This window comes from Eretmochelys imbricata, chromosome 18 (assembly GCF_965152235.1).
Source record: "Eretmochelys imbricata isolate rEreImb1 chromosome 18, rEreImb1.hap1, whole genome shotgun sequence".
NCBI lineage: Eukaryota > Metazoa > Chordata > Testudines > Cheloniidae > Eretmochelys > Eretmochelys imbricata.
Genome location: NC_135589.1, coordinates 8,357,769 through 8,373,679, shown reverse-complemented (window position 1 = coordinate 8,373,679; position 15,911 = coordinate 8,357,769). Strand labels below are relative to the sequence as shown.

General features: G+C 47.8%; 1 protein-coding gene across 2 annotated transcripts in view; it reads right to left on the bottom strand.

Annotated features, from left to right (window-relative positions):
• Positions 1 to 12,265: 12,265 nt before the first annotated feature.
• Positions 12,266 to 15,911, bottom strand: part of PAX7 (paired box 7) — a 147,326-nt gene continuing 143,680 nt past the window's right edge. For both annotated transcript variants that reach the window (XM_077837178.1, XM_077837179.1), the window contains exon 9: positions 12,266 to 12,381. In XM_077837178.1, coding sequence (XP_077693304.1) covers positions 12,266 to 12,381 — 116 coding nt within the window. The remainder of the gene's footprint in view (positions 12,382 to 15,911) is intronic.

Sequence of the window (15,911 nt, the reverse complement as noted above, 5' to 3'; positions counted from 1 at the left end):
TCATCAAGAGTGATTAAATTTCAGTGGTCCAGCCCTTAAATAAACTACCCCCTTCTGCTAGTCCTTTACCACCTCCTTTGGAACTTCAGTCCAACATGGAGGCAAAAGCACAAAGAGAAGGCAAGTAGCTTCCATATTCAAGATGGAGCTTGCCGCTTGTAAAGGTCCATACAGAGTGTTCAGAATCTCACACAGAATTCATAAATTGTATAAGACAGACTCCCCAAATCAACACAACTAGTCACTTCCAAAAGTCTTGGTGTAATGCTGTCAAAAATGTATAGTGATGGATTCACAGCGTACCTTTCAAATGTACCCTTTTGGGGCTTACTCTCAAAGTCAAATACATTCCCATACATTTCTTATCCTCTGAACTTTGTTTTTCTAAAGTATATATACATCAGAAATAAAGAATCATGGAATTCAAGTTATAGAAACAGTAATTTAAAGAATTTTGGGTTCCCTGCATGAATAACCTTTGTATCCCTCATTTTGGGCCAGTCACACATAGCATCCCACATTTGGATGGGGGTGCAGACTCCGGGGTATTGCCGGAAATGAGGGGTTCAGGGTACAGGAGGGGGCTCAGGCCTTGGGGTAGGGGGTTGGGGTGCAGGTCAGGGTGCAGGCTCTGGCTGGTGGTGTGGGCTCTGAGGTGGACCCAGGGATGAGGGGTTTGGGGTGCAGGAGGGGGCTCAGGGCTGGGAGAGGGGGTTGGGGTGCAGGCTCCAGGAGGGAGTATGGGTGCAGGAGGGAGCTCAGGGCTGGGGTAGGGGTGTGGGAGGAGGTGCAGGGTGTGGGCTCTGGGAGGGGGCTCAGGGCTAGGGCGAGAGGTTGGGGTGTGGGCTCTGGGAGGGAGTTAGGTGCGGGAGGGGGTTCCGATCTGGGGCAGAGGGTTTGAGGTCCAGGCTCCGGCCAGGCGGCGCTTACCTCAGGTGGCTCCTGGTGGGCGGTGCAGCAGGGCTAAGGCAGGCAGCTCCCATTGGCCATGGTTCCTGGTCAATGGGAGCTGCAGAGCCAGCATTCAGGGCGGGGGCATCGCGCAGAGCTTCCCTGATCGCAACCCGCGTCTTCCCTGATCGTCAACCTGCAGGGACATGCTGGCCGCTTCCAGGAGCTGTGCAGAGCCAGGGCAGGCAAAGAGCTTGCCTTAGCCCCACTGCACCGCCGACCGGACTTTTAGCGGCCCAGTTAGCGATGCTGATCGGAGCTGCCAGGGTCCCTTTTTGACTGGGCGTTCTGGTTGAAAACCGGATGCCTGGCAACCCTACCAATCTGAGTGACATGTGACTGAACTACAGGAGGTGAGTTAAAAGTGGTGCACAGTGAGAGGATAACACAGTGGTTAGCTTGTTAGAAATGGAGCCGATTGAAGACTTTAGAGGGGGTGGGACTTGAGGCCCAGTGACCTCAACCAGGAACAATTTTTTAGGAAAACATCTGCTGTTTAAGGCAATCTGGTCCATTCCAAGAGCAAAAGGTTCCCCCTTTCACAGGTTTTATGAGTCCCTCAGGATAAGCCTTGCCTGGCTGGGGTGACTGAGTGGCATCCGCAAAAAAGGGAGGTTACCCTAATCCAGTGGTTCTCAACCTTTCCAGACTACTGTCCCCCTTTCAGGAGTCTGATCTGTCTTGCATACCCCCAAGTTACACCTCACTTAAAACTACTTACTTATAAAAATGCAAAAGTGTCACAGCACACTACTATTGACAAACTGCTTACTGTCTCCTTTTCACCGTATAATTATAAAATAAATAAACTGGAATATAAACATTGTATTTACTTTCAAGTGTACAGTATATAGAGCAGAATAAACAAGTCATTGTACAAAATTTTAGTTTGTACTGACTTTGCCAGTGCTTTTTATGTAATCTGTTGTAAAACTAGGCAAATCTCTAGATGAGTTGATGTACCCCCTGGAAGACCTCTGAGTACCCCCAGGGTCACCCCTGATTGCGAACCACAGTCCTAATCCACCTTCTGTTTGAGAGCCACCTCCAGCATGTCATGGGCTCCTGGAAGTAACTATTGTCTTCAGAGGAGAAATGTCTTTCTTCCACTACTCTGTCCTCCATTTAAGAAATCCAGTCCCCCTAGTGTAACCAGGCCAACTCTCAAGGTGCAAGTGAAGGTGGGGAGTTGCACGGGTAGGCATATCTGGCCTACCTTAAATCTGGCTAGCCCGGGTAACAATAGTTACAGCTCCATTACTGCGGTTACTCATGCTCGATGGGATAAAGCTACCACAGGGATGCCTCCATGTGCTACAATCACACCTTCTCTTGCCGTGTAGACACACCCTCCACAGATGGGTGCTGTGGAGAGCAACCACCAGCTATTTTATAACCCAGGGTGGTGGGGAAGCAGACACAGAAATAAAAGTTGGTTGGAACGATACCCCAGTGGAATATATGGGCTGCTCCCCGTGTATACGTACGTGTGTGGGTGGGTATATGCTAGTCCAGTGCTAACGAGATGATGTTATCACTCTAAAGCGACCCTTGGCATGGCAGTTCCTACGCTGGAGGTACAGAATATTTGCAAAAGTTGTCAGCTGGTGTCAAATTGACTCCAATTTGATTTAGCACCGGCTTATCAGCAGATTATAGCCAATGACTGCTCAGAGCCATAATTGACCATTGATACTGGTATATGGAGCTCTGTCAGTAAGAGCAGCTCCCTCAAGGGACAGCTTGATGTCTCTCAGAGGGTAATGGATCGAATCTCACAAGGTCTGGCGAATATCCTGTTCCACTTAGATAACGGTTGGAATCATTAGGCGAAAGGAAGCAGAGCACTTGGGACAGAGGGGGGCAGTGTTGAAACACTAGCAATTGCAGGGCCCGAGGCAACAAACGTCTAAGCATGATCCTTGTCAGAGCCAAGATGCAGCTGCAAGGGACTGCGAGGAGGCACAAGGATTTCACCTTTCTACAGCAGCACTGGCCAAAGTCTCTGTATTAAAAAGGGCATGCAATTGGAGGTCATTTTCTCCATTCCTACAGTTACTGTGTAATAATAATAATCTCTTGTTTATATGGAGCCTTTCATTCAAAGAGCTTTCCGAATGTAAACTCAGCAAGCGATCACGTCAGTCCCCACTGAAGTGCAGCCATCTCTGGGGTGAAACACCACAGCTGTTTAACGGCGCACAGCAGCATCGTATGACACGTTAGGGCAGGAAGAGAAGACTAATAATGTCAAATTTGCAGAAGCAGGATGTAATTTACCCTGGAACTTGGCAAGGAGGCCAGGGGTAATTCCCGCTTGTACATAAACTTCTGGGGGATCATTAATAGCCGCAGCGGTCAGAACCTCAATTTTACATCCTATCACAAAGCCAACAGGTCTGATAGATAGCACAATGCCCGTAACATTATGGTAGGCCATTGATTTAGAGGGAAGAGTGCTCCCTATTAGACCATCAACACTATTACTGCAGTGCCTAGATTTTTCTTGGAGGTCTCTCATCTAAGCACTGTGTCAGTCCTGTCCGGCCTAGCTCATTGGAGCTAACAGGAATATAAGATGGCATAGCTGCAACACATCAGATCCTTTTCAAAGCTGCCTGCCATTGCAAGGCATCTGATCAAGCTGTTAGCGAAAAAGAGCACTGTACAGAACAGAGGGGTGGCATGGTTTAGAAATAGCTCAAACTCCTCTTGGTTCTGCTCCTCGGCTCGGGAGGTTTTGGTGCATTCTGACCCCAATGCTTTGTGCCTTCCAATCATCTGATTTATCCTGGTGGGCTCGGGGTGAAACCTCTCATGCAACGTCGGCCGAAGAATGACAAAGCTTAGGGACTTCTGCTGAGCTCTCCCCAACCATGTCATGAATGCAGCATAAAGGGGAAGATTTTCAAAGGCACAACAGGAAATTATGTAGCCAATTGACTTTCATCATTTGTACCTTTGAAAATCTCCCCCTACATGCCTAAATAGGTAGAAAAATGACTAGAATGCTTTCAACTCTGAAGCCCTGTGGGAGGCCGAGCCACTTGACCAAGTCCAGATCAGAATGTCAGACAGGTGCTGGACGTTGGATATCAAGATAAATACTGAAGAAAGCTGCTCTCCTGTTCAAGTGAAGCAGATACCCCAGTGGTATCCTCTACAGATAACACTGCTCCTCCCTGGGCAGAGGGGCACAGTCCTGACCAGGCAAGGCCACAGTGAAGACAGACAACAACAATATGTTACAGGGTGCTCATCACCTGCGTGCCTGGGCATAATGTAGTCATTCTGGACAATCACTGGATTTACTGCCAACTCCATGGGACACTCCCTTGCCACGCCCCTCTGTGACAACTTGGACAAAGGGGTGGGGGTTAATTCTTGGAAGTGTGCAACTTTGCTCCAAATGACCTGTTGGTGACATCAAGCACCACTTGACTACAGATGGTCCCGAATGAACCCTTCAGATCCAAACACTCTCGAGCTTTGGGGGAGGCAAAATCGAAAGTTAGTGGCTCAGGTCCAGTGCTACCCAACGTGGTTTTACACCATCCTGCTTAGATAAATGCAGACAAGATGTTGCCAAAATAGAAAAAGGGCAGGAAAATATGACCTTTCATCTCTGGCTGTCGGCTTTCCTGCCCTTCCTCTCCACCTTCCTCAGTCACAGCAAAGGGCAGGATTTATACCATAAATGGTGGTTTATTTACCATAAATGGTGGTTCCCAACCTTTCCTCTGGCGTGGCACCCTTTCATACCTTCAGTTATTTTGAGGCAAACCATCATATTGTCTTCAAGTGAACCCGCCCTCTTATCACCTCGGTTTTATCTGTTTACCACCCTGGCCATTCACAGTCTACAGGGAGTGTGTGTAGAGAGCAGGGTAGCTCAGGGTGCAGGGAGAGGGTAGCTCGGGGCGGTGTGGAGAGAGGGGGTAGCTCAGGGTGCAGGCAGGGGCTGTATCCAAGGGGATGCTGCTGCAGGACCTGGCCGTGCTCTCTCCCGAGTTGGCACAATGGGGGCAGCTCTGCTCCTTGTGGCCGTGTGCGCGCCGGGCCAGGCCAAGCCAGGACATGCCGTCCTACACAGAGACCGTGGGCACCAGCACCCAGTGGTTTGCAGGCACCAAGGACTACATACCTGAGCCTGGAGGGCGTGGCGGCCCTTGCCCAGCCCAGGTGTGGCAATGACCTGGACACACACAGCATCTGGCATCGCTGCTCACCCCCTGTCCCCGAACATTCCTCCGAGCCCTCATAGGGGATGTGGCCAGCCTGAGCCCCCTGTCGGGGGGGAAAGAGGGGGAGGTGCGTGGGGAGGCAGCAGGGCCAAAGGGAAGGCAGAAATCTGCCCCCGCATGTGTTGCCTCTGTGACGTATTCAGTTTGGGGGGGGGCAATGCGCCAATACCCTCCCCATCTCTGCCTATGCAGGTGGGGATAGATGCCCTCCCTGCCCTCCCTAAATGCCTCCCCTTCCCCCAGCCCCCATCAGTTCTGGCCTCACCCTCCACCAGTTCACTCCCATACCTCACCACAATTCAGCCCCACCCCTATTCCAGGGCTTCCACACTGCTGAAGGGCCACAACCCTCATCTCAGGGCTCCTGCCAGTGGGCTCCCAAGGCTTCTCCGCCTGCAAGATGTACCCTCTGCTGAGTGCCTCCAGGATCACCCTCTTGCGTCTGGTCTGCCCCTGGCTGAGCTGGTTCTTCCCCCTTCCCTGCATGAGCCTTCTTCCTGGCAGGTTCCCCAGTTTTGGCCAATTCTGTGACACCTTGTCTGCACCAGCTCTTCTCCCCCAAGTGGCTTCCAACTACTGCTCTCACAGTATTCGTGCAGCTGTCTACAGAGACCCTGCTGTTAACTTCCTGTTACCCCTGTCTTCTTCCTGTCCCCTAGCTGCCCCCGGCTCTTTATAATGGCCAGGTGCCCTCCTATTGGGTCATAGGTGAACTGGACTCGTTCCCTCTTAAAGAGGCCAGTCACTCTGTGACAGGACAGCTGTCCAAAATGGACCTCCTCTAGGAATGAGAAGTTAGTTCATCCTTTGCACCTATTCGCAAACTGTTCTTTCTGCTGAGACAACTGACAAAGATGCCAATTGTTGTGGTAGTTTTTGTGATGTTGGCCCATAGAAATTGGACTAAAATAATCTAATTTCACAGACATAGTGCAAGAGTCATCAGATGATAATGACTTTTGACCTCTAACTTCTGTATTTGAGTTAGAGGTGAAGTGCTCCATTCCCAATTGCCAATCCCATGAGCCACTTATTCCATCATTTGTGATTCCCTATTAGAAACTTGAAAATACTTTTCCTCCCATTGATTTTGTACTTTTCCATTGAGCAAACTCCAGTTTCTTGACTGGCACTGAAATTAAAATGGTGCCTTTTGTTCAACAACATATTCAGCTCACACGGTGCCTTGCCAAGCCAAAACACATTTGTTTGTGCACAAAAAGCATTGGTTATGTCTAGACCTGGTTGGGAAATAATCTTTTTTCCCCTTTGAAAATTTTGATGCAAATGAAAATTGCTGATAAAACTTTTTGTAGAAATTTAAAGAATTTTTTGGTTGAATAACAAACAAACAAATAAATACATAAACCTGCCAACTGCCTTGAAAATAAAAATTGTGGTTGCCAGCAAAAAATGTATAGTTTTCAAAGAAAAACAATTTTTGGTGAAAATTTCTGATGCAATGAAAAGCCATTTTCCATTAAAAAGCAAAACAAAACAAAACCCAAAAAGTTAAAAAAGAACAACAACAAAACAACCTTCTGATGGAATTTTTTTGACTTCCACCCTAGTTAACTATTTAGAGTCTTATGCTGTGCCCATCATCACGGTATCTGAGCCCCTGCTGGCTCTGAGAAGTGTGTGGGCTAATGAACCCACTGCTGCCAAGGAGAGGTTAAATCAGTGTGTTGTTGGTCCTATGAAAACAACCACTTTGTTAAAATGCATTTCTTTGCATTTCATAATGTGTGTTAATATGATTAAATTAGGTATGTAGGGCTTGAGTTGCCCCTCACTTTCAAATGACCCTATTATTAGACCAAGTACCCATAAAACTCCAAGATCTTTGACATGCAGCACCCATTTTATTGTATGTGACACATTGCGAAGTGAATGAACTAATTCCTCCAAAGACATTTTTAATTCTTTTTTTTTTAATGTATAACAGTTATGCCTGAGTTACAGAGAGACACCTACAGGCAGCAGGTAGTTAAAGCAAATACCAGTTTCTCTTTCTATTCTACTACTCCATATAGCTGAATAAATTATGGTGCGATTATATATATACACACACACACACACACGCACACACACGCACACACACACACGCATACACATGGAGCAAAATGGCTATGAGTCAAACACAGAAGCAACATATCCGCAGTTACTAGGAATAAGGAATGTTCTATAGTGCTATGTAGATATTCCCCAGATGGGTATATGGAGGTGTCAGGGGTGATGGGTTAGAAGCATTAAATACACAAAGTCTCTGAGCAACAGGGGCTAATCTGCTGAGCTGCAGAACGTGGTGAGATAGTGACCACCATAGTCTTGGAATGGTGCCGGTGGGTGGGGAGATAGAGCAAATCCGTTACTTCTTTTCCCACAAGGATCATGTTCACAGGCATGGGAAAAAATCAACCTGAGAGAATGTCCATTGAATGTGTCCTTCAGTTGGTTTGTTTTATTAAGCACGGGATTTGTTGGGGTTCCCAGGTGTCCCTGCGTCCCCATGATTGGAATGTCTGCTCATGGCCTGTTCGTTTCACTTCAAGTGACTCTGGCCAGGAGTTCTCCAGGCTCCTGTGAGTCCGATGCTTGCCCGTTGCCAAGAGCCGCAGTTCCACCCTTCCTAGCGGTTCGCCTTTAGGGCATCTCTCCCTCCGTTTTGCTTCCCCACCTCATCCCCCAAGTTTCTCTTTTTTTTTCAGCAGAACTGAGGTTGGCAATCCATAAAACAAAACAAAAAAAAAACTTTTGACTTTCATACATTAATGTACCTTAAAAAAATTAAAACACAAAAAAAACCACCCCCCCACACACAAAAACAAGCCCATCCCACCCCAAAGATTCTGGAATGTATTTTGAAAACACACAATATGCAAATTTCTACCGTTTGCCCCATTTTTTTTAAACTAGCACAGCACTCACTGTGTTTTTAGTATATAAAAAAACTCAACTTTCTATAAACATACAGCACATGACCAAATATCCAACTAATGTACATAAGTGCGACCTCAGGGAGAGGGTCAGAGAATAGCTATTCGCATGGGGCGTTTTTCATATTCCTCTAAGAACTCTATTTACAGCAGCAGCCAGGATGTTCGTGGACTTTCTGGTGAAGGTAACTGGTAAACAGATTTCTATAATGCTCCCTCTTTCTCAGACACTTTATCTTAGGCTCCTGCACTCTGGCTCTTAGCTTAACTGAAGTTGTCTGTTAACAACATACCCACTACTAGAACCTGCTGTATGCTGTTAAGGGCCACCTTACAGACTGGGAACTGTTGTGTGTCTCTTGCTTTTGTATATATGCGCACACAAGTACACAAGAAAACAAGGCAGAGAGAAGAGGAAGTTCTGTGGGCGGGATCAGAGGCCAACCGTTTCTCGTTACAAGCTGGGTCTTTCCTGCTGGTTGTATCGTGTAGCAGATGAGGAGAAATCAGTCTGGTCAAAAATGGCTTTAATTAGTCGAAGTATAAAATGGCTTTTAGGACTTGGGATATGATTAGAGCTTTTTGACTGGCTGTCGGTGATCACAATGCTCAGTTAATACAGGGGACTAACATCTTCCCGCTGTACATTACATTTCCTAACAGCACCAAGACATACCAGTTTGTACATTTCTCGGGCATGACAGCCCTTCTTGGGTGCTTCTCCTCACTGAGCTGTCAATATTTTTTGCTGATTAATGCAGCTCATGGCCCACAGTAACATCCCCGTTCTATTGCCCTGGCAGTACTTACCGGTGTCTGTTCAAAACCCGCAGGTAACCGTGAGGTATTAGAGCAGGTTAAAATGGATGTTTCAGTCACTGACCCCATGGACTATCTCATGGAAACACCATAGCATCTGCTTTGAGTTTCCAGATGTTCCTTTGATTCTCTAGGTTAGATGTGGTTGGGGTAATAATGTTATTATATTTCTCTCCTGCTGGTAATAGCTCACCTTACCTGATCACTCTGGTTACCGTGTGTACGGTAACACCCATTGTTTCATGTTCTCTGTGTATATAAAATCTCCCCTCTGTATTTTCCACGGCATGCATCCGATGAAGTGAGCTGTAGCTCACGAAAGCTTATGCTCAAATAAATTGGTTAGTCTCTAAGGTGCCACAAGTCCTCCTGTTCTTTTTGCGGATACAGACTAACACGGGCTGTGACTCTGAAACATGTTATTATAGTTACTCGGAGGGACAGTCAAGCCAGAAATGGGATTCAAAAGTTGCTCTTCCTCATTTCAGATCCAAACCAAAAGCACATAACTTTCCATTTTCCTTTTCTATCACACTAGCTTTAGGCAACACCTCTTGTCTATCATATCTCAGTTTGCCAGTAACCTCTAAGAAACCAGGATTCTTGCCTTCATCAACTCCCGCTTTATATGCAGTATTTAGTCTTGGAAATGGCATCGTGAAACGCAAGAACTAGGAAGTTCTGCGATCCCAGGAAATTCTCCTGTAGTCGAGGGGAAGGTCTGGAATCACTGTTTTATTTGTTGCACAGTTGGACAAGTAAAAGGAGGGATTTGGATTCCCTGTACAAATCATTGCAGAGGATTCTGTGTGCAATTGTTAGCAACCCAGCTGCTGAACAGCAGTGTGTGTGTATAAATAAGAGAGATGAATCTTGTGTGTTAAAATGCTTCCAGGAGTTCGGAACAACAAATCCCAGTGAAGCAGTGGGCTGGATGAAAGCCATGGATGGTGTCCGATACAATACAGAGCAACACATGAAGCAAAAATTGGCTTTGGCTAAGAACTGGCAATTTGCCCATGTGGGTTGCCATGTCCACGGGAGTTGGCCACTTTGTGGTTAACAATAAAATGCAGCCAAGGGCAAGGCACCAGAAAGCCTGAAACAGCCCAGAAGATGTTGCTTCAGGTGTAAAGACAAGGACTGATGGTTTGAGGGAAATGCAAAAAGAAGAAGCTGAAGAATGCAGGGAAGAAATCCGCCCCCTCACCCACCCTTTAATCCTCTGTCACTGGGAGGCAGAAAGTAGGTCCCCCCACATCTCTCAACTCCACTGAAGATACGTCCAATATAGACGCCAGAAAGTTGTATCTGACTGACCCAGCGTGCAACATCTGCTGCCAATCCACTGAACGTTGGACCTTACAAATTAGTCACTGGCTGGCACAAGATCATTTAAAGGAAAGGAACAGGATGGGTTGTTTCAATGGCAACTTTCCTCATCCTCTTCAGGGTGATGAGTAAACAGAAGTGTGTTCTTGGAGGTGAGTCATTTAAATGCAGTCAGAGAGTGAAGAAAGTCTAAATGTTTAGGGACCTGCTACAGCATTTTATCAGGGGGAGTGAAGATTGTTACCACACCATATAAATAAATTGTATAAACCCCACGTGGTTCGTGATTCAGATATAACTTGTTATTCCCAATTGGGTTTATCTGAACATTGAGCTGAGCAGGATCATGGGTTGGTACAGAGGAAAGAGTGCTGTATGCTACAGAAAAGAGGGAGGCAAATCTGAACAAGAACAAAATCTGAGGCCTAGAGAGAAAGCACCTCCAAAATAAACAACACAGAAATATGAAGAGAAGACCAAGAGATCAACCTGTCCGGTAAAGGACCAGAGGATGGTGAAAATGACGAGTTACTTAAGGTAAGAGACAAGTACTTATCCTGGTAGGTTGGGAAATAAAGAGTTGTGTGCATAAGGGCACAAGAGGCTTTCCTCTTTCGTCCAGTACAGCACAAACAGGTGCATTATGTGGGTTTATGCCTCCCTCTCTCTGTGGCCAGTTGGAGACAGACTGTCGTGGTCAGACCATTCCTACAGCCCTCTGTCTCCCCAGCGCATGATGCACAATCCAGTTTTGTGTGGCACTCTGCCTTAACTAATGCACTCCCTCCATCCCAGCAACTAACTTGTCCCTCAGGCCTTCGCTTGGCGGGAGACATCCCTGACAGGTGCCTTCAGAAAGAATCTCATTTCATTTCAATCATGTTCTAGCAGCGGAAGGACCCAGTTCTGAAAGCTGAAGTATCTCCAGCTAGGCCAGACCCAGGCTCGCTACAGCACCCATTGGGCAGTGCACCTCCCTCGCCGACATACACAGCCACTCTCCCTCACTGCCAGGATCGAACTCGCTGAGTGAAAGAAAGAAGGTCCTTGTTCAGTTCTCACTCTGCCCAGTCAGACACCACCTGGCCCAAACACTGTCCACGCCAGCCCTCCACATGCAGATGTGCCAACATTTCCTACTGAATCTCCTGCTGCTATTGGATGCAAGTGGTTTTCAGCCAGTCCCACACCATCCTGTCAGGATCTAGTTGGTCCCTAAGAGGAAAAGTGAGCGTTGCTCATACCTGCCCCCAAATTCTCATAACCCCGCTCAACAATTTACATTTACGCTTTCCAGAGGTCCCAGGTTGGAGCATTTATAGCATCCATCGAATCCCACCCATGTGGAGCAACATCCCTGCCTACTTTCCCCTTGCTACGGGATCCTATCAGCAGCGTGGGGGGTGGGACAGGTTTGCTGTAACTTTCATTTGTTTTTTAAACACCTTCTTATATTTGGTCCAAAGGTCTTTTGGTCCCGAATGACATCACCCTTAGTGATCAGCTTGGTTACTCCTTCTATACAACGTCCACCAAGTTACTACAATAAAAAAGAAGGGGGAAAAATAAAAATATATATTTTACAATGGAAAAAGAAATTCAGCGTTGACTGTGCCAACTACCGAGATCAATGGAAAGTCATTAAGTGTGGGCAGCATGCCAAGCTGACCAGGTGGGCTGGAGGGAGGGCATAAACATTAGGATTAATAAATGTATCCAGCCCATTGTCTCTGGCCACAGAAGGAGTCACGGTTAAAGAGGCTGGGTTGGCGTCTTAGAAGAGTGCTTGGTAAGGAACTGGATACATGGAGAGCCTTCCCCCCTCTTTTCCATCTCCTTCACAGCTTGCGTTGATGCAGAGTGGTGGGGATTTGGAAAGGAGCGGGGTCTGGGCAGAGGTGGAACCCTGGAAGGCTGCTGGTGGTGTTTTCTCCGGTGGTACCAGGTTGCTGGAGTGGGTTGTTGGCACAGATGGACTCTTCAGTAAGCCTGGCCTGTCTCTACTGGTAGGAGGCCCAGCACAGCTGAATGTTCTCCCAGCTTCATCCTGCGCTGTGTAGACAGGCTGACATTCTTGGCCAAATAGTCGACAGCAGCTGTGGGGGAAAAGGGAGTGGAAAAAAAACACAGCATGAGGATTGGGATTTGGGGGGCATGAGGCATTTTAGGTCCATTTAAAAGAGGATAATAAACAAGCCCTGCCACAAGGGGAATCACTAACAGACAGGCCCAGCCATGGCGGGAGTTGCAGACACATGAGCCCAGCCATAGGGGGGAGTCACAGACCCATGCCCCACCATGGGGAGCAGTCACAGACAGACAGGCCCTGCCACAAGGGGGAGTCACAGACACATGGGCATCACCACAGATAGAGTTGGAGATGTGCATGCCCTGCTGTGGAGAAGGCGGCATCACAGACACAAAGGGGTCCTCTGTGGTGGTTGGGGGAGAGAGACAGACCCCGCCACTAGGTTAGTTACAGATGGACCCGGCCACTGAGGGAGTCACAGACAGGTGGGCCGTGCTGTGGGGGGCAGTCACTGACAGACAGGCCTGTCGCAGAGAGAGTTGCAGACAGGCTGGCCCCACCATGGGAGGGGGGTCACAGACAGATAGACCCAGGCCCTGCTAGAGCAGCCTGACAGAAGAGGAGGCCCTGCTGGAGCTAAATGCAGTGATTGCCTTCACAGAATTTTGCACACGTTGCTACAGATGTACTCATCTTCCCCAAACCTAGTGAAAATGTCTGGAAAAAACACAAGAATTCCCCATCCCCCATAGACAATGGAATCTCCTGGGGAGCTGCCTAAGGATGAAGGTTGAAGAGGACAACAGCTGGTAGGAGCGCTGGGTGAGCGCAGAGATCTCCATGCTCAACTCCCTGTGTTCCCTCACAGCCACAGAGCCCACGACTGATCTGAGTTACGCTGGTGTAAATTATTTCACTAGTTTCAATGGCGCTAGCCCAGTGTGAGTGAGATTAGAATCTGACCCAGACACCATATGTTGATACATCTCTGATAGTTTCATTCCTCGCCTCCTTCCTCCCGTTCTGGGAGAAGCCTCTGTTGATCATCATCATGGAAGACACATTGGCAACTCCCGAGGTAATCCGGGGACTCCATATCCCAAGTTGTGACCAAGTTCCAGCTCAACAGACCGCCCCATGGACTGAAGGGGAAGAGGGACAGGGCAGGATGGTGACACCGCTCATTAGCAGAGCTTCAGTCAAAAGTCTCTCCCTCTCACTAGCTATAATGTCTCAAATTAGATTAATAAGGAGCTGGCAGGAGACGTACCATCGGTGCCAATGAGTAAACAAATTTCAGCCATCAACATCTTGTCAGATGCCTGCCCCAAAGGGGGTCCCTTCCAGACACAAATTCTTATTAGACTTGTCATATCTATTAGAATTCCTTTCACGCTTCTGCGTTCCATCACCGGCATCATTAGCATGGCTCCGGCCTCTGGGAACTGTAAGGACCACATTAATCTGGCACCCCTGCTCCCCACCGGCTGGGACAGAACATGCTGTGTATTGCCTCTGTGTATGAGTGTTCATGGCTTGGGACATGTGAGCGGCAAATGGACTCAGGCACAGGATAAAGTTACATTGAGGTGTGAAGGGCAGCATGAGGCCTGTTAGGGAGTTCAGCCCCTGAGGTGGCCCACCTGCACTGGAGTCTGATGGGACCACAAGACTGGGAAATGGGGGGTGGATTGGGGTGCGCAGAAGATCCCGGAAGAATGAGATTCCCTTGTCCCTAGTTTGCTTGGTCCTAAGGCTTAGCCCTGTATCTTTGTGCTGCGGTGCATGTGTGTTAGGTGACTGTTTACATGTGAGACGGGCTAGTGGACCACATTCATTCCTGACACATGGCCAAATTGCCCACACAATTAAGAGTGCTGTGTGTGTGCGTGGGTGTGTGTGCGTGCGTGTGTTTGTGTCTATGCCTGTGCTGGTTCTGTGCATCCATCCTTATGTATATCCCCACACACGTGCTGACATTTGTGCAAGGCACGGACTCCGACACGTACTTGCGGAGGGAGGAAAAGCAAGGCCAGCTGGGAACGTTAATTCTCCTGGGGAATTAGTACGTTCTGAAGGTTGGTCAGAAGTTGCTCTCCCTGTTTTGGTCATCACTTAGGGATAGAAATGTGGTGGTATTATTATTAAAAACCAGCCAACCAACTAACCAAAGCCACCCATCCGTCTCTTTCTGCGCCTCTGGGAAGGGTTCATGGGAAGTGGGTCATTCCCTGCCAGAAATCAGAGTTGGTTTAATACAGAGTGGAAATCAAAACAAAAAGAAATGCACAGGAGTGTGTGCGAGCGGGGGTGTGTGTGTATATGCCTGGTGCTGACTACCCACAGTTCTCATTGACTATACCAGGTACTGCATGTGCTCAGCATCTCTTAGGTAGACAGATAGATCATGTTCTCTCTGGACCAATGAAGTCAATGGGCTTTTGAGCAGGCTCTGTACAGGGCATCATATATATATATATATAGGGATTTTGCAGCTTCAGATGCCTCTGATTTTAACACACATAATGTTGGTTTGTGGCCACAGTTGCCATCCAGCACCCAATTGAAAGGCAGGAGTATTACACAGGAAACAGTTGGGCTTCACTGGCTCATCTGACTGAGGGTGAATCCAGTTCCCAGCAATGGGAAGAAGTGGTGGAGGTTGTCTGTGTGTGTGAGCGTGTGTTAAAAGCTTCTCACCCTACCTTCACCTCGGCAACAGGAAGGGACCCTTTGTGGCTGGCTACCTGAATGTCTCTGGGGAGCGCGGCACATCTGGTCTAACTCTGTCAATCGTACGAGATTTGCTGCTGGGCACAGAATGTTTGGGAGACCGGGTTCTGATTGAAATAAACCGGAAAACGTTCCCACTGCAAACCACGCCCGGTGGATTGAACCGTAAGCTCAAAACCAGACTTTGAAATTGGATGAAAGTCTAAACACTCTGCAGAAAAGAGGGAGACACGAGACAGAAACAAAAAAGGGGAGACAAATAAAAGAATATCAAGGGATTTGAGCGGATGGTTTCATAAACACAGAGAGCCCCGAATAAGAAATCCCTGCAGCAAAACAAGACAAGCATTTCTTTCTCTTTTCTCCTCCTTTTTGATCTTTTGCTTGTCTTTTCTCAACTCCTTCTTTTTATTTTAAAATTTTATCCCCCCGCCCTTTTTTTTTACACACATGGGGTGTGACTAACGTCCTGCCCGAAGGGACCTTTATTGGAAATACATGGTATTGGAATTTGTTTAAGATTTTTATCAATAGCACGTGTGTCCAGCCTTGCATCCAGAAGTGAGGGGAAGGTCAAGGGGTCGCAGATCAAGCTCCCTAAAAACAAAAAGAGGAGGGGCGAGGGGGAAGCAGCTATTGATCCTGTCTGCCGCCACAGCCGGTTCTCATTTAGCCATAGAAGTTAAAGACATTAAAGGGCTGTGACGGAGGGGGGAATAAAAAGCCATGGCCGAATGGAAGGAAAGGTCACCGAGGACAAGCCATGGGCATTCGGGAGAGCTAGGGGAGGAAGAGGATGCACCTTTAACCCATTGCGGGTCACTCTCTCACAACACACACTTATTATTAGTTTAACACCGGCAG